This window comes from Monodelphis domestica, chromosome 8, assembly GCF_027887165.1.
Source record: "Monodelphis domestica isolate mMonDom1 chromosome 8, mMonDom1.pri, whole genome shotgun sequence".
In the NCBI taxonomy this organism is placed as follows: domain Eukaryota; kingdom Metazoa; phylum Chordata; class Mammalia; order Didelphimorphia; family Didelphidae; genus Monodelphis; species Monodelphis domestica.
In genome coordinates this window covers 3,577,932-3,603,467 of record NC_077234.1, presented here as the reverse complement: position 1 = coordinate 3,603,467, position 25,536 = coordinate 3,577,932, and the positions used below count along the sequence as shown (strand labels likewise).

Below are 25,536 nucleotides of genomic sequence, written 5' to 3'. Positions count from 1 at the left end.
AAAGGGGGCGGCAGGGGCAGGGGGCCGTGACTCCCCGTACCTGTAGGCGTGCGTTTTCTCCCCCAGCCCGCAGCTATGCTTTTCATAAATGGAAGTACAAGAAACGCCCTCGTCCAGGCCCCTGAAGGAAGACAGAATGGTCAGTTTGGTCCAAACCCGAAGGGTCTGACTTCCTGAAAGCCCCCCAAAGCCCGAGGACGCTACGCTAGGGCAGACAACTCTGAAAGCGCACCCCCAAACACACGGCCGTGTGCCACACGCTTCGAGCAACGGCAGGCTCCATTTCTGTCGCCTTTCTGACCTCTGAACGATTCTCACCCCTCTGCCAAGGCCTTGAGCACAAGCCACACTCGGGGACCTCCAAGAGCCCAGACAGCCCCACCTGGCAGCGCCCTGCCCCGCCTCCCCTCGGGGAAGATTCCTCCCTTTGGGCCATCGCTCTAGAAAGCCTCGTTCTCGCCTCGTACAACGCCCGAGACGTAGCCTGCAATCGGAGGCCGAAGGAGGAAGCGCCACTTACTTGAGCACGTCGAAGGTCTGGAGGGCGTCATTCCAGAAGTACCTCACGCTGTGGTGCGTGAAATAGCGGATCTGCAAAACAGGAAGCACCGCCCACCGGCCTTCAGCATGTCAGCGGGCTCATCAGGAAGGCCTGGCCTGCGGGACATCCCCGGCGGCTCCCCCACCCTGAGCCCCAGGGGCGGCAGTCAGTACCTCTCGGGGACGGGGCCAGTCCCGCTGGTCCTCTTCAGGCAGGTCCTCGGGGAAATAAGCCGCGTGGCCATTGGACATTTTATTAGTGCCTGTTTTAGGGCTTGAAAATGAGTGGTTTTCTAGACAGAGAAAGCGAACTTTTGCGCAAAACCATATCCTGAATTCATCCTTGGAAAAAAGAGAAAAATAAAATTGTTCATTCTAGCATTCCGGTGTGATAGTCAGTCAACAAACCCTTACTCGGCGACACCTCCGAGGCACCTCTGCTCTCAAGCACGGAGCTGAGAGTCGGGGCAAGGCTCTGTGCCATCTGCAGGGGGCCAGATCCCGTCCTCTCCTTCGCCAGGAGGAGCCTCTCTAAGGGAAGCAAACCAGACCGGACAGGTGCGGCCTAAGAAGACGCCCTGGGAAACCAAGAGGGAGCTGAGCAAGAGAGGGCGCGATCACTGCCGGCAGGAGCTGGCCACAGGCCCCCTCCGGCCCCCGCCCGAGCGAGCGTCCCAGGACGGACCCTTTCCCGCTCGGACAGACGGCGAGGAGAGCAAAGCCCGTGAATCCGCTGCGAGGCCAACTCCGGCGGCTGAGGCGTCCGCACCCCCAGCAGCCAGATGACGAGAGGGCAGGCCTCGGTGGGGAGGACCCTGGCGCTGGGCCGGGAAGCAAGGAGCGTGAGCCCGGACAGAGCTGGGGCCACGAGTTGGCGCCGAGCTCCCCACTGGCAGGGGCGGCTGGAGGCGGGATCTGCCGTCACGCCACACACACCTCTGAGCAGCGTCACTGCTTCCTGCTCACCGATGAGGCAGTCAGTGTTTTCTCCCCTTCTCTTCCCTGGAGCCAAGGCCCCCAAGGGTGCCAGGAGGCCAGCACCTTCGAATGTAGTTCTGGCTCCCTCGGGGCCCGTACGCGCATCATTGCCAGCGCGGATGCGGGCGGCACAGTAAGGTGGGCCCAGCGCTGCCCTGGCTTCCCTTTAGGCCTCCCAAGGGAACTGGGGCTGACAGAGAGGCCAAGGTAGGACTAGGAGCCGGGCCTGAGGCTCCTGGAAGCAGGAAGCCCTCCTCCACTAACAGGCCAGACACCTTCCAAGCCCAAGCAAGGCCTGAGACTGGGGCCCGAACCCAATGCGGCCTGGAAACACAATTCCTTCACTTTTCAAACGGCCCGGCCTTGGGAGGCCTTGAGTGCCGCGGCCAGATGGAGGGCTCCGTCTGCGGCTCTTCTCAGGGAAGAGGAAACATAAAAGCAGACCAAGGTTTGATTTGATAAATCCCCCCCCCCCCCCGAACTGTCCTCTGCAGAGGCACCAGGGCCGAGTGAACGCTGGCAATGCTGCCGGGCCAGGCTGGGCTCCTGAAGAAAGACAGGATTCTAGAAGCAGAAGGCAACAAGGCCCTGAAATTCTGGGCCCAGAGGAGGAAGTGGGTGGCGAGCCAGCTTGTCCGGAAGGAACGCGGAGGAGCCTGGAGGGCCTGCAGCGTCTCAGAGCACCAGGTTGGGGGGAAGAGAGACCCGAAAAAGGGACGGACTGGACGCAGGATGGACAACTGGCCAGACGCCTGCAGTCGGTGAGGCCGGGCGCCACGAGGGCCTCAGAGCCGGAACCCAGGCACTTACCGTCGTCCTCAGCAGCACCACTTCGCAGTCTCTGAGGGCCGCTCGGAAGCAGGTGGCCTTCACTCGCCATTCGGGCATCCAGTAAAGGAGGAGGAGGAGGAAGCCACCCGTACAGATCACCCCAAAAGCCACCCCGAGCAGCTTCCAGCGACTCAGGTTGTAGCCATAAATCTCCTGCACAAACAAAGACAAGGGTCGACCACGGCCCTCAGGCAAAGAACCTCCTTTTTCAGCCCTTGAAATCGGCGGGTCAACAAGATTCCAAAGCGATCTGGGCCTCCCCGGATACGCACTAACCCGCTCTGGGCCCAGACGCCAGCGGCAGCCGTCGGGGTCATCTCTAGGCATCACAGAAGCGGAGCCCCCGAACAATGGGCCTCCCCTGCAGCCCACTCTGCCCGCCATCGGCCCGCCGCCACCCTGCACATCAGCTGACCCTCCTGGGGGCGGACACAGCACGGGCCCCCGGCGCCCCAAGGAGAGAGCGAGCACCCCGTAAGGCCTGAAGGGAGGGGGAGCAGGTCGGGGCAAGAATGGAGCAAGTGAAAAAGGGCCAGCATCTCCCCTCGGGACCCCCCCGCCTCCTGTCCTGCGGGGGACAGGCTCGGGCGGCTCTGGGGGCCTGCGGCGGGAAGCTTCAGCATCTCCCCCAAATCAGTCGCCACTGAAGAAGCGAGCGGGGAATGGAAGGGAGGCCAGGAGGCCGAAAGGAAAAGCTGCCTCTGCCCAAGAGATAACTGTCCTGCCTCTTCTCCCACTGAACGAGCGCTCGCCATCGGCCTGAGTGGGCCAGGGCCCCTCGTCCCTGAGCTGAGACGCTGCCACCCTCGGATGCCCTGGCGGACCTCCGAGGAAGGCTGCAGGGAAGCTGGACCTGCCATCAAGGGAACTGCAACTCAAATACCTGGGCAAGTCACCAAACCTTGTTTGCCTCTGTTTACTCATCTGAAAAATGGGCATGATACAGTAGGGCCCTCTTAGGTTTGGTGTGAAGATAAAATCAAGTCATTTTTGGAAAGCGCCGGATGAACTATCAATGCTAGTTACAGCTCGGGAGCACAGTGTAGAGAGAGGCCGAAAGATCTGAGTTCAAACCCAGCCTCACTTAGTAGCTGAGTGACCCTGGGCAAGTCCCTTCACCCTGTCTGCCTGGAGCTTGAGAAGGAAATGACGCGGCACTCTAGGATCCCGGCCAAGAAAACCCCAGATGAGGTCACAGAGTTAGAAACAGCCCAACGACAACAACGGTCACGTGGAAGAGGAAAGGCTTGTGCTCGCGACGGTGCCCAACAGAGCAGGCGCAGAGCGTGTCCTAGGAGCGAGCGAGCGAGCGAGCCCCGCTGCTCAGCCACGGCCCAGCTCACGCTCGACAGTCCGCCGGCTCTGGAGGCAGAGCGCGGGCAGCTCGCGCCGCCCTCATCTGCTAAATGGGGGAAGAAGGTAAAAAGGGCCGTCCGGAGCGGAGGGTCTGGGGCTTCCCCCTTCGGCCCTTCCAGGCGGTCTGGGCTGGGGCTGGCTGAGATGCCCCTCAGGGCTGACCGCTGGCTGGTGCTCTTCCTGCCCCCTGGACGTGTGCGGAGGGGATGGGGGGGGCCGGAAGGTGGCGACGGGCTCAGGCCAGGCAAAAGGCCCGACTCGGCTCTCCTCTGCAGCGCTCGGGGAGCCCTGTGTGAGGGCAGTGACTGGGGGGGGGGGGGCAGCAATGGAGGCGGAGAGCGCTCGGGGGGGGGGGGGGGGGGGCGCCCCAAGCTCTCTGGACTTCTGGAAGAGAGCTCAGAGCGCAGGGCCTGTAGCCAGCCAAATGGACAATGAGGCGACCTGGGTTCATCGTCCTTAAGGAAATATAGCCGTATCTTCTCCCAGTTGGTGAATAAGCCCCGACGAGTGTGGCCAGACCCTCTTTGGGGTGCCCCCCCGAAGAGTGACGGGGACTGCCGCGGCTCCCCCGGTTTTCTGTGAGAACCTTCGCAGTTCGGGCCAGCTTTGGCTGCAGAAAGGCCCGAGGGGCGTGGCCGGGCTCCCTTCAGTAAGGCGGGGCTTGGGGGCTCCCGGCGGGACTCACCATTTCATCCTCTTGGCCTTCGTTCATGGTCTTCTTTTCTTCCTTGTCCATCTCTGCTGCCAGGCGCGGCCCGAAGGTCACTGGTGAGAAAAGCACAAGAACTGAGGTCAGAGCGCCCCCTCGTGCCCTCTGCGACCCGCTCCAGCGCCCTCACCAGGCCTGCCTCGGGCAGGGAACGCAATGGGAGCACCAGGGGCCGGGCCGCCCGGCAGAAAGGCCGGGGGGGCGCACAACTGCATGGGGCGCCCCGCGGGGGCTGAAGCAGACTTTGCAGGGACAAAAGGTTCTGGGGGGGGGGGGGGGGGGAGGCCCCAACAAGATGGCAGCTGCGGGGCCAAGTCCAGCCCAGGCGGCCCGGCCCCGAGGGCTGCACACCCATTGGGGCCGATGCTGCAGAAGTCTCGAGCCGGCTGGGGAGCCCTGGGCACCTCCGGACCAAGGCTTGTCCACAGAGCGGCGCAGAGCTTAGTCCTGTCCCTCCCCTGAACATTCCTTCCTTCCTTCCCTCCCTCCCAGCAAGGCCTTGACTTGGAGCCGAGAGGAGCCAGATGCAAATCCCACCTCAGACACGTACGGGGAGGAAAGCACAGGCAGTGGGGCCTTCGTACCAGCCTCAGGGCGGATGAGCGCACAGGCAAGTCTTTTACCTTCTGTCCTCCGCTGTAAAGGGGAGAATCACGGCAGCACGTGCCTCCCCGGGCTGTCGTGAGGCCCAAAGCAGCCAACATCTATGGGGGGCACAGAGAGGCCGCAGGAGCAGACACGGACCCTTCCTGGCCGAACAGGGGAGGCAACCTGCAAACAGTATTTTCAACCAGGATCCAGACAGGCTAAACCGGGACTCCTGGGAAGGGGGCGAGCACGAAGGAAGATCAGGCGAGACTTCCTGGATCGGACGGGGAGCCGGGAGGAAGCCAGGGAGGGCTCCACGTGGAGACGGGCTTTCCAAGTATGAGGCGAAGCCCTATCTTGTTGGAAAGGGAGCGGCAAGAGAGGCTGGCCGGGGGAGAAAGGCAAGAGGCTGGCAGTCCCCAAGCAGGAGAACAGCCGGCGGAAGGACGGAGCTGGATTCCAGGAAGACTTTTAGGAAGAGAGAGCCATGGAGGTAGGTGAAGCTGCTTCTCCCGGGGCCCTAAAGGAGGGGGTCCAGAGCCACGGCCTGGAAACTGCCTGGAAGCATCCAAAACGAGCCTTCTGGTAGGGGTTGCTACAAGAAAAAATGGGGCTAGCAATGCAAATCCAACAGCTTTCTGCAGAACATGCTCTCCAGGCCTTGGGATATTCTTTGCCATTCCGACACATGTTTAATGTTGAAAGGAATGAGCTGGCTTTACTGGTTCCTATCTACCCAACGTACATGGCAGGGGAGGGGAGGTCCTCTGGAGCCAGGATTCTTCCCTGGAGAGGCTCATTTGAACTTTTAAAATATGTTGGTAACCATTTCAACAATATGATTTTTTCCCTTCCTAATATTTTTTTTATCCCTTAAAAATGTTATTCTGAAGGAGCAGCTAGGTGGCTTGGTAGATAAAGAGCCAAGCCAAGAGACAGAAGGTCCTGGGTTCAGATCAGACCCAAGACTAGCTGTGTGACCCTGGGCAAGTCACTTAACCTCCATTACCACTCTTCTGCCTTGGAACCAATACACAGTATTGATTCAAAGAGGGGAGGGTTTAAAAAAGAGGATGAAGAAGGAGACCTTGAAGAGAATGGGCGCTTACTTATGTAACAAGGGAATCACTTTAAAAGACTGATATATATTAATTTAAGGTCGCCAAGGAATCAGCTATGTAATTCCTAAATGAAAAACTCAAGTCAGCCGTCAGCCTTTTTTGGAGTTTAATTACAATAGGAGTAAGAAAGGAATTAGAGAGAGAGAGAGAGAGAAAAGGGAGAGAAGGGAATAGGGCTTAAATACCCCTTCTGTTTAGGCTGGGCCAAAAGGCCCAAGCCCTTAGATAGCTGGGGCAAAGAAAAGAGACCAGTCCCTATTACTCACGTGTCCAAAATGGAGAAACAGTCTCAGAGGCCCCCACCTTCAGCTTCCTTCAGAGCAAGCTTCTCAGAGCCACAGGAACCACCCCGACCAACTCTCCACCTCCTCTTCAGACCCCCTATCTTTAAGGAAACCCTCCAAGTTGCCTCCCCTCAGTCCTCACATCTACCAATCCCTGTCCATCAATTTCCCTGTCAATGGAGGCTCTCGCTTAACCCAGGACCGCCCAGAGGTTTCTGGCTTTTGCACATGTCTGTTGAAGGTCATATTTTCAAATGATTAAATCTTTGATCTTTTGCTACAGCCCTTTCTAAATCCTGTTAACCTGAGTAGGGTAGAGATTGGAATAATTAAATTTTGATCTAGGCTGCAGCCCTTACTCAATCCTGTTAGGACTGAATAGGGTGGAGATTGATTCCAAGTATCTCCATTGTATCAATTCTAAAATCAATCATGACTCAAAGAAATTCCTGTTCTGTGCTTAAGCATAGGTCAAAGTCCTTTCCATTGTTCAGCAAAAGGTTTCTGTCCTAAAGTAATCTTAAGAAGGGAGGAGGAGGAACCTCCCATGCCAATGGGGTTCCCATTCCAATAGACTATCAGTAAGAAATTTTCCAAGTATGAAATATCCCAATGGTGAAATTTCCAACATTTATAAGTCTAAGGAAATTTGAGGTTTACACTTAGTAAATGTTTCTTAGGCTTTCAGAGCCCCAACTTATTTTTAACCTTTCCTGAGTCATAAGTCAAACATTCACTAACACAACTTTTGAGGGGAAGGAACGGGGCTGGGAGGAGGGCATGAGCACAGCCCAGCACTTTTTGCTTTGAAGGAAACACGGGCCCCCCCCTTAACTTGTTGCTCTAAAGGGAGGAAATGCAACACCCAGATAACTAGCTCAATCTGGACCTAGAGATCTCCTCACCTTGTGGGCTCTTCACACGTGGGCCCCGAGCCCCACTTGTGGCCGAGCAGGATGAAGTTTAACCCCAAATTACCCACAGGAAGCTGATGATCGCTTCCCCGAGCTACGGGGCAGCCCCTGCTTCCCTCGACCCCAGGAACTGGAGAAGGATCACACCAGGAGGTGAATCCAGTCTTGCCTTTGCAATCGGAACAAGCAGACCAGCTTTCTTTCTGGGGGTTTCCGTAGAGGCCCTGGCCCAAATGAAAACATCCTTTCTACCTGGCAGAAAATGTTGCCAGTGTTCGGGCTGCTGTGCCATTTCAATACCATTGGGGGGAGGTATTTCTTCACCTTCCCTCTGAAGGAACACCGTCAACAACAGGCGAGACTGTGGCAAGCCTTATACAGGTACCGCATTCTATTGATTCCGAGTTAACATATTGACAAAAATCCTCTTTAGATGAAATAGAAGCGATTTTCATTGAAATGAGACTGTTTCCCACCACAAGCCCCTTGTTAAGTCGGGGAGCCAGCAGCCAGAAAGCCAGTGAAATGGCCCATTTAAAGTCGAGCTCCTATTTTTCAAACTCCAGTTTTCCAAAGGCTCAGGACAAGGTATTCCCTTCTACTGGGAAGTATCATCAGCCACCCCCCAAACTGTTCCGATTACGCAAGAGAGACTAACAAATCCTTCCAATAGTAACAAATTAGGCCAAATTTCCTGTTAAGAAAAGGCATCTGAATCTCAAAATGCACTACCGTTCACAGGCTCCCCGTGGCGGTTCATCGGCTGCTTTTTAAAAAGTGAGTCAATAAAACAGAAGCCTCTTGAAGAAAAAGGCGAATGGCAGGCTCAGCCCCAAAGCAGAGAAGAAAGAACAGGCTCTTACCACTCCCTAGCACCAGCCAGTGCCGTCAATCCTCCCCACTGCTGGGGCTGTCACCGGTTTTCCAAGGGCAGAGAAAATGACAGCGAGGAGGCCGGTGCGCTGCCAGGACTGTTCGGAACACACTCTCCCCCCAAAGAGTTTTCCCAACTGCTCAGCAAAAGATGAAGACATCAAAGCAAGGTGGTGCGTCTTGCTTGTGAACAATGGCAACTGTTCCCCAGATTCTCCCAGGCTGTGCCTGCAGCCTCGGGCCAGCTGTTCAGGATATCGTCTATTCAAACCACCCCAATGCAGTTCACTGGGGTCCCCATCCGACCAGCACCACTTGGAGCCTGACCCGGCCCTTATCTACATGGCAAGAAGCTTATAGGATATTATGCTTCTGACCAAACCCTTCCTAGTATTTACAGTGAAAAACTGTCGGCTATTCTATAGCGCCAGCAAAAAACAATACCAGACTGTTCATCCCAAATGGAAAGGGTCCGGAACCTGACCAGCGATGGCTGCAAAAAGCTCATTTACAGTTTCTCCCCCTTAATCGTAAAACACTAAATAAATCGGTAACACAGGCTTCCACCTGGGCTCGGGGCCAGCAGAATCTCACTCAAGATCTGGTACAATCAAGCCTTTGTCAGAAGGAACATTCAGGCTCTACCTGGGCACTGCAGAAACTATACTTGGCTTCAACTTGAACCTGAACTCAGGTTGTGGGGGGGAAAGAAGCCTCTTCAATGGTAAGAATGCGAGGCACATGTCTACGACATTATTCAAGAAAAGCAATGTGGGGGCGGGGGGGGGGGGTGAATCTTTTTTTCACCTTTCTGTTGAAACTATTTTTGACACTTGTTGACATTGTGATTCAGATTCTCTCCGTCCTTGGGAGGATAAATTGTCTGATAAAGGTTTATCAGTACATAAAGGTTTTTTTGGAATAAAAAACATACATACACATCATTTTTAGGAAGGCCAAAAGGAATCATGGGCAAACAAGGCAACTATGAATGTTCCTAATAATAACTAGCGTTTAGGTCGCACTTTAAAGTTTGCAAAGAACACATTGAGAAAAGCAAGTTTTCTCTTTATCTAATACTGCCAGGAAAATTGGAAAGCAATCTGGCAGAAATTAGGTTTAGGCCAACATCTTATACCACACTCCCCAATATATTCTAAATGAATATGTGGCCTTAATGTTAGTTTAAAAAATAAGAGGAACAGCTCATGCACCTCTCACAGATATGAGCAGGAAATGGATTCTTGACAAACAAGAAGCAGAGGCAATTACAAAGGATGAAATCAACAACTTTGATTATACATAATGGAAAATTCTCTGTATAGACCACTTTAATGCACTAGGAAGGGGGGGGGGGGGAGTCAAACATAAAACTTCTCCAATGAGGGTTTGGTAACCAAATACATGAAAAAGAACAGATACATATATGACAAAAAGCTATTCCCCAATTGTTAAGTGGTCCAAGGTTGGAAATAAATAATTCCCTAAAGAACTGCTTTTAATCACCCATGAGAGAAATCAAAACAAAAGTGGAAAAAAGCTCCCCAATAATACTGGAGATTCATTTCCATGTAAAAATCTGCCTTCTGTTCTACAATGTATATGGGAATGTTTTATTTTTATTTGGTGTTTAAGTTCAGAATCAAGATAAAAGGAAGAAAAGTCTGTATATCCTAACCTGTCTTTTTCTCTCTCCCTATTTGAGTTACTTAGGTCTTCTACATAGCTAATTGACCCCAGTGTGTTTTTTCTTCAAGATCTGTGACTTCTCATACATGTACACACCTTGTGTTGTTAAGAATGAGGGTTGCTGTCTCCACTTTTAGCAGAAGGATTGTTTTATCAGTTCCTGGGAGAAGAATTTTAACAATCCCTGCCACACTTCAAAACTATCCCATTCCCCAGCGCATCCCCCACCCCCCATCCTTCTCTTCTCTCAGTTTACAGAAGGAAATCCTTGCCCTTTGCCTAAGCTAACACAGTCCTTGTGCTCTCCTCTCCCAATTTTCAGTTTCTGCTTGTCTATCCAATCCAATGGCTTCTTTCCAGATGCCTACAAACATGCACAGGTCTCCACCTTCAGAAACCTTAACCTGGCCCTCCCATTTCCTCCCACTAATGACCCAGGCCTTCCTTTCCTAGCCCCAAACCTCGAAAAAGCCATCTCCATCAGTAGGCTCATCTTCCTCACTTCCCCCCTTTCCTGTTAATGCTGCCTGTACTTCTCTCCAAGGTGGCCAAGGATCTCTTTATTGGCCAAGCCAACAGCCTTTTGCTCAGTTCTCATCCCTCCTGCCTTCCCTATCACCGCTGACCATCTATCTCCCTCCTGGATACTCTGTCCTGCTTGGGTCTTCCTACCCAGCTCTCTCTAGCCTATCTGTGTAACCACCGTTCTTGACACTCACGTCATCTGATTCTCACCACTTAGGTCCATGTTGGCAAACCTATGACACACGAGGCAGAGCATGCCAGAGGGGACTGCTCCCCTCCCCCTCTCCACACATGCTTGAGGACATCCAGCAGCCCAATAGGAGAGCTTCCTCCCTCCCCTGTCTGGGTTAAGGCAGGGGGCTCACATGTAGCAGGAGGGTTGCACTGTGGGCACGAGGGCTCTCGGTCTCTAAAGGGTTCAAAGGTTCGCCACTAGCTTAGAGCAGGATTCTCTCTCTACAATGGCGCCAGCGTTCTCGTGTGCCATGACCCTCCAATCTCGTACCTACGGCTTTTCACTACCGGTTCAATATCGCTCTCCCTCACATGTCACACACTGGCTGCTCCTCCTAGGAAACACGCCAGATCCCAGCTTCTCAGCATGCGCCCCTCTAGCTTCCCTTCAAGACGCCTGAGTCACCTCTTCAAGGGGCTATTTCAAATCTCTAGCAGCTAAGTGTCCCTTCCCCTAAACTCTCTGTGGACATGCTGGTTCCCCTAGAATAAACAAAGCCCCCTCCCAACAATGCCACCCAGTAACAAACAATGGAAAGGAAAGCCAACTGGAGGACAGACAATGGCCCGAGTGTTCCCCCTCACTTCAGAGAAAGGACAGATTCTCAGCCTGCATTGGGCTTTTCTTTGCTACAAAGAAAGGTCTGAGGCAGGGCCAATATGGCGGAGAAGGTACCCACCTGGTCTCTCCCAAATTATTCTCCAAGAAAAACTATAATAGTACACCTCAGAATGAATTCTGGAGCAGCATCACCCACAAAAAGATGAAACGAAGTCATTTATAATGACTAAAATAAGTTGGAAGGCTGGCAGGAGGGATCTAGCAGACCAGGGTAGAATTGGAATACAAAACACCAAAGCAGGCCCCATCATAGCAAGAGCCACGGGCCTTGGGCACAGCTGAAACGGCAGCAAAGGCTTCAGGAGTTCTCAGTCCCAGACAGTAAGAAGGGTCAGACAACTGTCAGAAGGAGATTACAGGGCTCCCTTTGCTGGTTCTGGGTGCAAGACTCCTGTCGCACTGCCCAGACACAGAGCCAAGAAGCAGTCCTTGGGTGCCCTTTCAAGAGGAAGAGAAGCAGTAGTACACACCACACTTGCAGTCACAGGAGAGGAGAGGAGGGGACCAGTTTCAAGATGGAAAGAATGCTTGTTGTTACCCCCAGCCCAGAGCAAAGGCCTAGCGAGTACTAAGCACACCTCTCCTTACATCATATCACCCTGGAAGAACCAAAAGCAGATAGATTCCCAGAGCCAATGCTGAGAGCAGCTGCACAAAGAACCTGAAGCCTGGAATAGCACTCCCTTCATCTCAGTTACAGACCCCAAATGTATCAGTCTTTTAAATGAAAAGAAAGACTATAAAATGAACAAACTGTTTTTAAAAGAAACACAACACAGAAAAATTTTTGATGACAAGGAAAACCAAAAGATAAACTCAGAAGAAGACAACAAAGTCAACACTACTGCCTCTAAAGCCTCCAAGAAAAAATATGAATTGCTCTCAAGCCCCAAAAAGAATTAATGGAGGAACTCACAAGGGGTTATAAAAATCAAATGAGAGGTAGAAGAAAAACTAGGGGAAAAATGGGAATGATAAAAGTGAAATCATGAAAAAAAGGTCAACAGCTTTGTAAAGGAGGCCCCAAAAATACTGAAGAAATTAATAATCTTAAAAAACAGAATAACCGGTAAAAGAGAAACAAAAATCTAATGAAAAGAATGCCTTAAAAAAAGCAGAATTGGCCAAATGGAAAGATATACAGTAATACACTGAAGAGAAGAACTTCCTAAAGAGCAGAATAGGACATTTAGTAAAGGAGATACACAAATTCACTGAGGAAAAGAATTCTTCACAAGGTAAAACTGGCCAAGTGGAAAAGGAGGTGCAAAAGCTCTCTCAAGAAAACCATGCCTTAAAAATCAGAATTGGGCAAGTGGAAGTTAATGACTCCATTAGACATTAAGAAACAACCAAAGTCAAAAGAATGAAAAACAATAGAAGAAAACATGAAATATATTTCTGGAAAAATTGAGCTGGAAAATAAATCCAGAAGAGATAATCTAAGAATCATTGGACTACTTGAAAGCCATGACTTAAAAAAAAACACAATATATTATCTTTCAAGAAATCATCATGGAAAACTGCCCTGATATCTTAGAACCAGAGTGCAAAATAGAAATGGGAAGAATCTACTGATCAACTCCTGAAAGAGATTCCAAAAGCATAACTCCCAAGAATATTATAGCCAAATTCCAGAACTCCCAGTTCAAGGGCAAAATACTGCAAGCAGCCAAAAAGAAACCATTCAGTTATCATGGAGCCAAAAGTCAGGATTGCACAAGATTTAGCAGCTCCTTTATTAAAAGGCTGGAAGGTCTAGAATATGATATTCCAGAGGCAGAGAAACTAGGACTTCAACCAAGAATCACTTGCTCAGTAAAAATGAGCATAATCCTTAGGGGTAGAAAATGGGTATTTACTAAAATAGAGGACTTTCAAACATTCTTTTTTTAAAACCCTTACCTCTCCCGCCTTGGAGTCAACACTGTGTATTGGCTCAAAGGCAGAAGAGTGGTCAGAGCTAGGCCATGGGGGTCAAGTGACTGGCCCAGGGTCACCCAGCTGGGAAGAGTCTGAGGCCAGACTTGAACCCTGGGCCTCCTGTCTCTAGGCCTGGCTCTCCATCCACTGAGCCAGCCAGCTGCCCCACTTTCAAACATTCTTGATGAAAAGCCCAGAGCTAAATGGAAAAATGTGACTCAAATACAAAACTCAAGAGAAGCATAAAAAGGCCCAGAGGAAAGAAATCAAAAGACTTTCACGAGGTTAGCTGTATACATCCCTACTTGGGGAGGTGATTCTCGTAGCTCCAAAGAACATGAGGAGTCTATATAGACAGGGCCAGGGGGCGGGCTGAATCTGATGGGGTGGTATTAAAAGCATCATACAACTAAGGCATCAGAAAGAGGAATGCAGTGGAAGGGTGGGGAGGGAAGGAGGAATGTGTGTGAGCCTTTCTCTCACTGGAACGGGTTCAACAATCAGTGGGGTACAGAAATCTCCCTTACCCTGCAGGATAGGAGGAGGAGGAGGGGAAGGGGACGAGAGGGACTGACTAATATAAAAGAGGACAAATGGGGGGAGGGGGAGAAGCGGTCAGGATTCCTAACAGGGAGAAACACAATTAAGAGTCATAAGCAGGTGCAAAATTTTACTAGTCTCTCTAATAAAAGCCTCATTTCTCATTGAATATATAAGAATGTGTGAAATATTTCCCAATTTCCCAATTATTCCCAAATATTTCCCAATTAATAAATGGTCAAGGGGCAGGAACAGGCAGTTCTCCGTCAAAGTAATTAAAGCTGTCTATATATAGTCATGCAAAAAAAAATGCTCTTCAAGGCCTAGAGACGGAAGGTCCTGGGTTCCAATCTGACCTCCGACACTTCCCAGCCGTGTGACCCTGGGCAAGTCCCTTGACCCCCATGGCCTAGCCCTGACCGCTCCTCTGCCTCGGAGCCAGCACACAGCATTGACTTGAAGGCAGAAGGTGAGGCTCTAAAAGAAATGTTCTAAATCACTGTTAGAGAAATGCAGAAGAAAACAAGCCTCAGGCAGCCCCTATTAGATGGGCTGTGATGAAAGAAGAGGAAAATGACCAGATCGGGCTGGGGAAGGGTTCCCACACGCTGGGAGCGCTGGGGCCTCGGTGCAAAGGGCTGGCGCGGTCCAACCCTTCGACCCAGCAGCGCCATCACTAGGCGTGTATCCCGAAGGAGTAAAAGACAAGAGGGGGGCCAGGAATGGGGGCCAAGAGGGGAGCCCCGTCTCCTGAGGGCTGGCTGGGGGAGGCGGAGACGGAGATGAGCAGAGCCAGAACCCTGGACACGCCGTGGCCCAAAGGCAAGAAGTGAGGGCGGCTGGGTGGGGCCAGTTTCCTTCTGGGCGTGATGGGGGGGGGGGGGGGCGCAGAGTGGCTGCTGGCACTGACAGTGGACTGAGGGAGGTCAGAAATGCCACCTTTCTGTGCCCGTTTCACCTGCTGGGAAACCAAGGCCCAGGCGTGGCCCAAAGCGACCCTGGCTCAGGCCCCAGCAGTCTGTGCCACTGGGCGATGCCAGGCCTCTGGGGGTGTTTAGCAGTCTCGAGCTTTTCCCCTTGGGAGTTCGCCTTTGCTAGCCTAGCCCGGGGCCCCGCCCTATGGCCCCCCCCCACCCGGGCCTTGCTGAGGCCGACAGGAGGCTGGCTCGGCCCCATGTCCACTAGGCTCCTCCCCAGGGGCGCGGTCCTCAGAACCGGCCTGGGCCTCCCTGGGGGCCCCCTCGGGAGGCCTCTGAGGCCGGGGACCGTCCCTTGGGCCAAGGCCGACGGGCACGCGCGCCCTGCTCCAAAGCAGGGCCGCTCCCGGGCGCAAAGCTGTGAGCGAGTGTCTGCAGGGACTGTGGCCAGCCCAGGCCCAACAATGAGGATGACGCAATCCGGAGGGGCCCTTTTATCCCTTCCCAGCCTTTGTCCGGGTGTTTAGGCCATTGTGTCCAGCCCGGCCCGGCCCGCGGGCTCCCGCTTCGGCCCCAAAGCCCTGCCCGGGAAGGGCGGCCGTCCCAGCCCACGTGCCCTCCCCCAGCAGGGGGCGCACCAGGCCGGGTCTCCAGGCGGCCAGAGAAGGCTCAGCAGGGGGAGGAGGGACGTGGCCTGGCCAGGGGGTCAGAGGGAGGAGAGGGCAGGGCAGGAGGCCAGGGGAGCCCCGGAGTTGAGGGGACAGACGGAGGGACGCCAGGGAGAGCGGCTCTGGCCTGAAGTGGGGGAGACGGGAGCAGGCCTCAGCCTCCCCCATCTCCAGCCCCCTCCCCGGGGGGGCCAGCAGAGGCCACCCTCAAAAGAGGCCGCAAAGGGCTTAGGGTCAGGGCTGGGGTCTCGGCGCCACGCTGGATGTGGGGGTGCGAGAGGAGGAAGCGCAGGAGGCCGAGGCTGCCCGTCAGAGGCACTGGGAGGCTAGGAGAGGGCCCAGGGGTTCCGGGAGCGTTGTGGGGCTCTTTTGGGCCTGCAGTCATTTAAGGTTTGGGGCCCTCGACGTCGATCTGAGTCAGCCCCGCTCGGACAGAGGGCGGCGGGGCACTGCAGGGCCATTCCCTGGAGCCACTGAAGAATCAGGCTGGGCCTACGGAGGGCAGCAGGTCCGCCTGCTTTGTTCCGTTTTACTGAGGCCCGGCACGAGGTGTCCCGGAGAGCCCGAACCCGCCCATCCCGGTCAGAGGGCCCCGGCCTGGCTCTCCTGACACCGCCGCCTCCTGCTGCTGCCTGCAAATCCAGGGCGTTGGACACGGGGGTCTCTAGGGCGCACCTAAGGCGCTCAGCAGGCTGCATGCAGCCCGGGCCGGATCCCCTCGTCTGCCAGCCTGTCGGATCTCTCTGCCGAGGCCTCGGGGGCCCCTCGGGGCGCCGCCCAACAAGCGCGCGGCCCCCGGCGCGATCCCGGACCGCTCGCTCGCTCACCTCCCCCTCAGCTTGTTGGGCGAGACGGCACAGCATCGCGGGGTCCCCGCTGAGGGGCCGGCAGCGGGGGGCCGCTGTGCTCGGGCGCTGCCTTCTCTGCTGCCCCTCAGCCTCCGCCGGGCCTGCACCTCCCGCCCGGAAGAAGCCCTCCTCCGCCACCCAGCTGACCCCCCACGGCCACAGCAGCCCTGCGCAAGGCCGCTCTCTTCCCCAGGAGCTCCGCCCCCCACGGCAGCCCAGAGTCCACCCCACAGAGGCAGCAGACTGGCCAAGTCTCAAAGGACTCCCCGATGTGCCCACGCACCCACGCACCCACACACGCATGCACACCCACGCCCACATGTACGTATGCACACCCACGCACACATGTACGTATGCACACCCACGCACACATGTACGCATGCACACCCACATGCATACACTCACACACAACCCATGCACCCACAGCACCCACCCTGTCTTTAAGGTCTTAGGAAGCCGAGATCTGGACGGCGGCGGCTCGGCTGTCCAGAGGCCCTTCTCGCTGGCCCTCCACGAGCTCCACCCGACCGGATCCAGGCTCAGGCGGGGCCGGGCCGGCACTTGCAAGTCCCAGGCCCGGACCAGGGCTCCTGCCGGCCAACGGAGATGGGCTGCAGAGCCCGCTGGAGCACGGCAGACCCGCTTGGCCGCGCCACTCGTTCTGCGTGCTTCCTATCTGCCGGTTGCCAGCCCTTGCAGGGGGCTCCAGACGGGCACCAGCAGCCCGCCCCTCTGGGCACCGCCCGTCTGGCGTTCATAATCACCTGGAACACGCCGCTGGCATTGAGGGGGCCCCCAGGCCGCGCCTCCCCCCTCAACAGAGGGCCGGGAGCTCAGGGCCTGCAGTGTCCGGCCCCGCTGACAGCCGGCTCTGTGGAAGGGAGGGCCTGGAGGGGCCGGAGGCAGGAGACAGCCAGAAAGGCCCGGTTCTTGCCCAAAAGCCAAAGAGAAACAATTCAAGTCAGAAAAAGGAAGGCGGGTCTGGGGGCCCAGCAGCAGCTCTCCGACAGCCTGCCTGGGCACGGAACACTTCAGAGCCCCCCAAGCTCCGTGCTCTCGGCGCATCGGGGTGGGCACTCATCCCCCCCACGGCAAATGGCAGCTCGTGGGGGGGGCTCCCCTCCACACCAGCCCGGCCCCCTTTGGTCGGTCAGTCAACAAGGATTTACGAAGCACCTACGGCGTGCCAGCCGCCAAGTGAAGGGCTGGGGAGGAGGACGGCCACCCGTAAAGGGTCACAAGCTCAAAAAGAAGGAGGGGGGAGGGAAGCGCTAGAATTAGGGAGATGGGGAGCGGCCGCCCAGAAAGATGGCGCCTCGTGGGGGCGCGAAGGAAGCCAGAGGGCGGAGCGGGCGGCCCGAGTGCCCCACTGGCTCTCCGAGCTCAGGACAAGGGCAGGCGCTGAACCATGCAGGGCCTGAGCGAAGGCAGAGCCAGTGAGACATGCCCGAGTCCGGCCTGAACCCTCAGGGCCCCGGAGGCCAGCCGCACCCCCGCGCACTGCCGGGGGCTTCAAGGGGAGCCACCAGAAATGCCTGCTGAACAGGACGGAGGAAATGGCCCCCACGGAGCCGAGAGGGCTCCTCGGCAGCCGTCCAGGGGAAGGCCTCGCTCGCTGGGTGCCTCAGTGTCCACAACTCGGCCCCCGGGGCCCAGCTCAGGGCCAGGCCTTTAACAAACGCACGCGGAGGACCCTCGCTCGGCGGGACGCTGAACCGGCTCCAGCCTGGAGACGGACATGCAGAAGTCGCTTCCTAGAAACAGTTCTTTGGGGCATTTTGAGTCCCCCCATTCCCTCCACGGGGATAATAAGCCGGAGACAGGCTCCACGCAGTGCTCCCCCTGGTTCTCCACACTGGCAATCCTCTTCCTCACCTTTGGAGTCCAGGATAAAGAGGAGCCTCCCAGGACCGGAGGGCTCGGGCCCTGCTCTGCTGGCCCCAGAAGGCCGCCCGGGGGTGGGGAGATGGGGATGCCCGCGGCCCCCTGCTGGGGGCTCCCGTCTAATCGGGACTGAAAAGCTCTGAGCGAAAGCCTTTGCCCAATTAAAAGCCATTTTCTAGAAAGACGACCCCCCGTTTCTCAACGAGTCGGCCCGCGTTTCTGCAGGTTGATTCTTTAGGAGGGAGAACAGTTTGCCAGAAAAGGAGTGTCAGAAAGAGGAGCTACCCAGAACGCTGCCGAATTTAATGGGGGGGGGGGGGGTCCTCCTTTCCTCGCACAAGAGGGATTCCCAGGCCCAATACAACCCCCTCCGTCCCCTCCAGTCACTCTCCCCTCGGGGCCAACCTCCTTTGGTTCACCAGCGGCAAGGAATGCCCGATGGGCTGGACGGGAGTGCCTAGAGAAGACGAGCCAAAATGGCACGCCTTCCCCAACGCGCAGAACAGCAGCCTCGTCCCCCGTGAGCGCAGGAAGGAGGAGCCCTGCTTCTCCAGGACCGATGATCACGTGACAAATGGCTTCACCAGAAGGCCCCGGGACGCCCTTGCCAACGGCAGCCGACTCTACGGCAGGACGCGTCGAGGGCCCGCTTGTCTGGGCAGACAGGCAGAGTGACAGGATTCTCTGCTGGGCTCCTCCATCAATCTGTGTCTGCTCATCACGGGCCCTCGGGGCTGCCTTCCGGAAGCAGAATCCCAGCCAATTCACCAGCCCTTTGGGTGTCAACGGCTGCCCCCCAGAAGAAGAGGATCTGAAGCTAGGCCCAGGCAGCCGCTCTCTTCATAGTTTGAACAATGTCTCTCCATCGAATTGGTTTCTGTGGTAATCCCTCTTGTTTTAGGCATTCACAGACGGTCTCACCAGGCTGACCAGGGCCACAACCTAAGAAAGCTTCGGCCATCCAACGGGCCCTTCTCTGGCCCCCAGCGGCATGCGGAGCGCACTGCCCTGTCCACAACGAGGCCTCTGCTCACGCCTCCTGCTGTTCCCCCAGACACCCGCCACAGCATCTCTCCCTCTGCCCAGGGATCCCTTCCATCCCGTCTTCCCAACAGAGGGCTCCTTCCAGCATCCCGACCATCTCCGTCGTCTTCAGTCTCTCTCTGGGTTCTGGCTGCTCCTCTTCTGCCTCCAAACCTGTCTGCCTCCTCCCCATCTTCAAGAACTCATTTTCCCAGCGAGCTTTGGTCCCGTAACTGTCCTCCTCCTGCTCCCTTTTAGGGAGAAACACCTACACGAAGTTGCCCATAATGGGCGCCTCTGCTTCCTTCCAAGCTTCTCAGCCACATGAAGCTGCTCTCGCTGAAGCCACTCTAGATCCAATGGCCTCGTCTCTGTCCTCTTCCAAGCTCATCTCTTGGCAGATGCTTCTCGTCCTTGGGGACGCCCCTCTCTCCTGGCCTTCCTCCAACCTGTCTCTGCTCCACTCTCACCCCAGGCACCCCAACTGACCCCAGGGGCCCCCAGGCCTCTTCCTTGGCTCCCTTCACTAGACTGTCACCTCTCCGCCGACATCTTCACCATGTTCCGCCTCCCAACGTCCCCCAGTACTGCTGAGGGCACCAGCACCGCCACCCTCTGCTCCTCCTTCTCTCCCCCCGTCTGGGCTATAGGCAAGGGCTCTGGACTTGCCCTTCCTAATGAACACTCTCCATCTGCCTTCTCTGCTCCTCCTGGCACCCTGGCAGCACCTCGTACCTGCCTGGTCTCCCGGGCACAAGTCCCTTCCACTCCAACACACCCTCCATTCAACTGCCCAATGATCTTCCCAGGGCCAGCTCCGTGGTCCAGTGGACAGAGGGCCAAGGCCTAGAGACAGAAGGTCCCGGGTTCAAATGCGACCTCAGACACTTACTAAGTGGGTAACCCTGGCCCAATCACTTAACCCCAACTGCCTCAGAATCTATGCTTCGTATCAATCAAGATACAAGGCATGAGTTCATGTAAAAAAGATCTTCATCCAACAGCGGTCTGACCCATCCTCCCAGGACCAAACATAAAGCGCTGTTTGGCTTTTAAAGCCCTCACCTCTCCTGTCTTCACACCTGGCTCTCCTCCGTGTGGTCGCTGAGCCGGTGACACTGGCCTCCTGGCTGTTCCCAGAATGACTCCCACCTTCAGAGTCTGGCCACCCTCCCTGGCCCAGGCCCCCATGGGCCCCTGACCTCTCCAGAAGAATCCCCTTCTTGGGGGACAGGAGCTCCCCGGCTTCCTTCAAGTCTCAACTAAAACCCCTTCTTCACCCAAAAGCCTTTCTCGGTCCTCCTTCCCCTTAGCCCATTCTCTCTCCTGATCATTCGCGATTTGGCCTCCGCTCCATCTCCTGGACAGCAAACAGGAGGCGTCTAATGAATGTTTACCAGCCGGCTAAAGGCCCGAGGGGCTCGGCGACCCGAAAAGCTCCCAAGCCCAGGGAAGGAGCAAAGGCACTGCCACAAGAGCCTCCCTCTCCTCGAGCCCTGGGCCCGGAGGGACGACTACAAATGCCCCAAGAAACAAGCGCACCAGCTTCTCTGTTCCATCAATTCAGTCAAGAACCATCTATCAGCTGCCGGGAACACAACGAAGAAAGTCTCTGCCCTCAAAGGGCTTCCACAAGGGGAAACTGCCAGGGGAGAGCAGAGCGGAGGGGAGCCGCCAGGGCGTGCTGGGGCCAGCCAAGGGAATCACGGGACGGCTGAGCCCTCCAAAAAGGGAAGGGAAGGGAAGGCCCTTCTGGCTCTACGCGTGAAGCCTCCCACCAGAGGGCAGGGGGCCTGGAAGAGCTCCCAGAAGCCCCAGGCACTGAGACTGGCCCAGGCCTTTCAGGTGAGCCAAGCCCCTTGGCCGAGGGAAAAGAAGTGAGCCACAAGGCAGCTCTCGAGCAAAACCTAAGCCTGATCAAAGGCTCAAAGTCCTGCCAACAGCTCGCTCTTTTCCGCCGAAGCTGAACTGCACACTCCTTCCTGGTGTGCGTCCCAAAGGCTGGGCCTGGCCTCTAATGAGGTGCCAACCTGGCACGTGCCCTTCAGGCCTGCGTCCTTCTCCTTCCCCTCCAGACAGACTGCCACGGGGGCAGGACAAATCCGGACGCAGAATCAGCCGCTTTCGGGGAGCCTCTCCTATGGAGGGCCAGCCGTACTCCAGTCGCCGTGACGGGAATCTCGGCCTGCCCGGCTTTGCTGCTGCCAATCGGGCCCTTGGCTCCCGGGAAGCCCTTCCTCTGGTCCTGGCAGCCTCAGGGACTGGCCCTCAGGACGGGCCTCCATAAATGGAAACCACAGCGAGGCAGGGCCTCTCCCGGCCCTCTTACCTGGAAGCTCCCCAGTCCCGGGAAAGAAGCGCCTGCCCACTGTGAAGAGGAGGCTCTGGCTGCATTAACAGAAATCGGGCCTCCGAGGACAGGAGCAGCCTCATCCTCCAGGGCCAGGTAGGGCCCTCCATGGAGGAGGAGATAAGACAAGGATCAGGCAGGAGGCGCCCAAACACCTCGAGATCAGATAAGGGAGCCCAAGGGTGCAGCAGAGAGCAGCAGAGAGCAGCAGGAAGGAGGGAAGCACTCTGCTGGCCAGGCCTCGGGCACCAACGGGTGGCACAGGGCCCCCAACCACCAGCAGGGAGCCAAACCCCTAGTCGCTGTGCGCCCTTGAACCCGCAGTGCCCTCGGCTGGGCAGGATGCTGCAGGAAGGTCACAGGAAGGCCCCAGGGCCAGTGGACAGCGCCCAGGCACAGCACGTGGGGCCGGGCTGGGGACAACTTCAGAGGAGCCAGGGCAGCCTGGAGGAAGAGGCACGGGAGAGGGCACCCTCCTCCAGCTCCAGGGGGCAGTGCCCCCTGGGGGGCCCCTCTGGGGAGCAGCCCCTGGGCTCCGGCTGGCCGGCCTGCTGCTTCTTTGGGGAAGGACCAGGCGTTTTTAGCCGGCAGAGCCAGCTGGAAATCGGGTCGGAGCCCTGCCGCCGGCCCTGCTCTCCCTGGCCCTGTCCCCGAGGTCTCGGCCACTCTTTTCGGGTCCGTCCCTCCGAGACAAAGGGGTCCGCTGTTCCGGGACAGAGGGTGCCCGGGGAGCCTCCCGCGTGTATGGGGCTGGGCTGAGACGCTGTCACAGGGGGAGCGGGCGCGGTGAGGGCACACAGCGTTAGGCCGGCCCGGTGGGCAGTCTCTCAGCCCCTGATGCGCTGGGGCCCGGAGTCTGGCCTTTCCAGGCCGCGGCTCCGCCGGAGAGGTCGGGCCCAGGCCAGAGCTGCCTCCTTCCAGATGGTTCGGAGCGGTGCTGGCCCGGCCGGGCCGCCCAGCCACTGGGTCCCCGAAGTACCGGCCCAGAGGCGGCTCCCGGGCTGCAGACCCCGGCCGCCCGGCGGACCCCTGACCTCTCCAGACCGCAAACAGATAGGGGCCATCAGAGCCCGCCCCCATGTCCACGCGCGCCTCCCACGCTTCAGGGGGCCCAGGCCCTCCTCACTCACCGGCCTCCTCCTCCTCCTCCTCCTCCTCCTCCTCGCCCGGTCCCCGTCCTCGTCCTCGTCCTCGCCCTCCTCCCCCTCGTCGTCTCCCGCCGCCGCGCTCAGCTCAGCGCCATGGCCCGGGCCCGCCGCCCCGCCGCCCCCGGGGCCCTGGGCGGGCGGGCTGGGCCGGGGGCTCCCGGGGCCGCGCGGGGGCCGCGGGGACGCGCGCTCCGTCCCTCGGGGCCTCGGGCCGTCCGTCCGTCAGTCCGTCAGTCGGGGAGGCTGCGGGGACGGCGGGGGGAGGGGACCGCGGCGGCCGAGAGGGGAGGCGGGAGGGGGGGTGTCGCGGGCGAGCGGCTCACGCAGCAGCGGCGGCGGCGGCGGCGGCGGCGGCGGCGGCGAGGGCGCGAGCTCGGGCCTCCCGCGCCGGATGTGAGGTCACGTGATTGACTCATCCCAAGCCCCCGAGGGCAGAGCGCGGGGGCGGGAGCGGAAGCACCAGGCGCCGCCGGGGGCGGGACCATAAGCTCCGCCCCGGTGATGCTCTGTCCCCGAGCCCGGGTGGGGGGGGGGAGGGGGGGGCGTGAGGGAGAGAAGGAGGGGGCGGGTCTCCCCAAACCCCCCCAACCTTGCCACATGCCGGACGTGGGCATGCGCACTGGTAGCCCCACAGCCGGACCCGCCGAGGCTCGCGGAGGGGGGTGGCGGCGCGAGCTTGGGGGAACGCCCGAAAAAGCGACCAGAAGGGAGAAGCGCCCAGAGGGATGCTGGGAGAGGCTTATGACCCTGGCGCCGCTTTCGGGAAGCTTCCAGTCTGAGGGGGGAGGACCGAGACGGGATAGGCATGGGCCCGGCGTTCACGCGGGCTCGCTCTTGGGAACTAGCCGACATTTCAGCCCCTGCGAGATCAATGCGCCGGTGTAGGACTCAGATGGCGCCGCAGATGGCCCCCGGACCAGGCCTCCATCAGCTAACGGAGCTGCCAGCAAGATCTCTGCATCCAAGCTCCGGGCCGGCCCCTGCTCGTGTGCCTTCCCTTCTTGCCCTATCTGCGATCACCTTCCCCCAACGAACTTGAACCCCCTGGTTCCTGCCCTTGGCCAGGGCTCCTCAGCGGCTTCCCTTAGGCAGCTCTAGCCAAGCACTTGGCCTTTGGCTTGCTCTCCCTCTGCTCAGGGGTACCCCTCCCCGGCCTGCCCGCGGCCACCAGTTCTCCCCACGAGGGAGCCCAGTCCGGCTCCTTGGGTCCTTCTAGCTCCTTCCCCCGCCCCCACCAAAGGCAGCCTCCCTTGGTGCCCCCTGGCTAGCAGGGAGGCAGGAGAGGCTGCCCTGGAGAAGCGCCTAGGAAGCAGAGGCCAGGCCTTTCCAGTGACTTGTCTTGGGGGTCCACCTCGGCCTGCCCCCGCTCCCAGCTACTCTGACCAAAGGCCCCTCACACCACCTACTGGCCTCCCAAACGCTGGAGTCTGGGCAGAGAAAAGCAAGATGGCTCTCCGCAGGCTGCCTGGCTCAGCGTACAGATGGGAAGAGAGAGAAGGGACAGCCTGGGGTTTGGGGGAAGGCAGGAGAAGGGGCCCAGACGGGCAGCCAGCCAACCTGGGTGGCCCAGGGGAGCCCTAGCCTGCTAACACCCTAGGGGACGGCACCCAGGAGACCTGAGAAGCTGGAGAATATGTCAGGGTCTGGAACCTCCCAGAGCCGAGGAAATCCTGAACTCCCTCCTCAGCTCATTGTACAGTGATAACCCATATATATGGGGCTCTAAGATGTGTCCTGGATGCCAAACTCGCCTCGACATGTGTGAGGGGACGATTTGGTTCTCTCTGACTAGCATTTAGGCTTTGAGATGGCTTCTGGTTCCCCTAAGACAAGTCTCCCACAGAAATAAAGTGGGCTGCTGATACTGGCAAACCCTGGGCGGGAGTAGGCCTCCCTCTTCTGTGCCCAGTGTCCAACCTTCCTTATTTATGGTTTGCAGGGGCTCGACCCCACAGAACCGCCCTTGCCCTGGGCCCTGTAAGCTGGTTCTATATCTCTGGGCAGGCCTCCAAGACGTCAGGGAGCCCTGAAAAAGGCTTGGCTCTCAGCTTGTTTGCAGGTACGGCTCCAGAGCATTCACTGCCCACTGCCCTTTCAGAGAGCACAGGCTTCCTTTGGAGAGCCACTTCCCTCCATTCTGTGGGAACCTGGAAAGGAACTCACTTTAAAGAAGAAGAACCTGAAACTCCTTCCTGGGGATTCCAGAACTCCAAGGTCTTCTGCTTCGGCCATATCTCCAGAGAAATCTTCAAAGGGAAACAAGAAAGCCAGCTCCCAAAAGGAACTTGTCATCTAAAAGTGGCTGAGTAGCAGAGTCCAAAGCCCTGGGAGGCAGGGCAGGGCAGGGCAGGCTGTTGCAGCCTTGGCAAGCGGGGAGGGGCCTGAATGCTTGCAGAGGTTTCAAATAAAGAGGATTTTCATTCCCTTTTCCTGAGGATTGTTGCCCCCATTCTACAGATTGACACACTGAAATTCAGAGAGCGTGGGGAGCTGCCCCTGGTCACCGAAGCAGAGGATGTGCCTATTTGCACTGTTACAGAAGATTGGTGGAGGTCTGCCCTTTATGAACTAAAATGCAAAGCGCCTTTTAAAATGTGAATTACATGGACTTCTCCATTAGGAGCAATGCAGTGATCCTGAACAACTGGGAGGGACTTATGAGAAAGATGCTCTCCACATCCAGAGGAAGAACTGTGGGAGCGGAAATACAGAAGGAAAACACCTGCCAGATCACATGGGTGGAGGGGGATATGACTGGAGATTTAGACTCTAAATGAGTGCAAGCATAACAATATGGACATAGATTTTGATCAAGGACACAAGTAAAACCCAGTGGAATGCTGCCTCAGTTATGGGAGGGGGAAGGGGGAAGGGAGGGAAAGAACATGAATCATGGAACCATGGGAAAATATTCTAAATTGACTAATTAAATACAATTTTCAAAAAAAAAGTGTGAATTACAGAATATGAA

At 57.1% G+C, this 25,536-nt stretch overlaps 1 protein-coding gene across 1 annotated transcript in view; it reads right to left on the bottom strand.

Annotated features, from left to right (window-relative positions):
- Positions 1–24,901, bottom strand: part of ATP13A3 (ATPase 13A3) — a 46,045-nt gene extending 21,144 nt beyond the window's left edge. Inside the window, 6 exon segments of the mRNA XM_056807568.1 lie at positions 41–121; positions 521–591; positions 715–882; positions 2,329–2,502; positions 4,391–4,470; positions 24,729–24,901. Coding sequence (XP_056663546.1) covers positions 41–121; positions 521–591; positions 715–882; positions 2,329–2,502; positions 4,391–4,470; position 24,729 — 575 coding nt within the window. The 5' untranslated portion in view covers positions 24,730–24,901.
- Between the last annotated feature and the right edge of the window lie 635 nt (positions 24,902–25,536).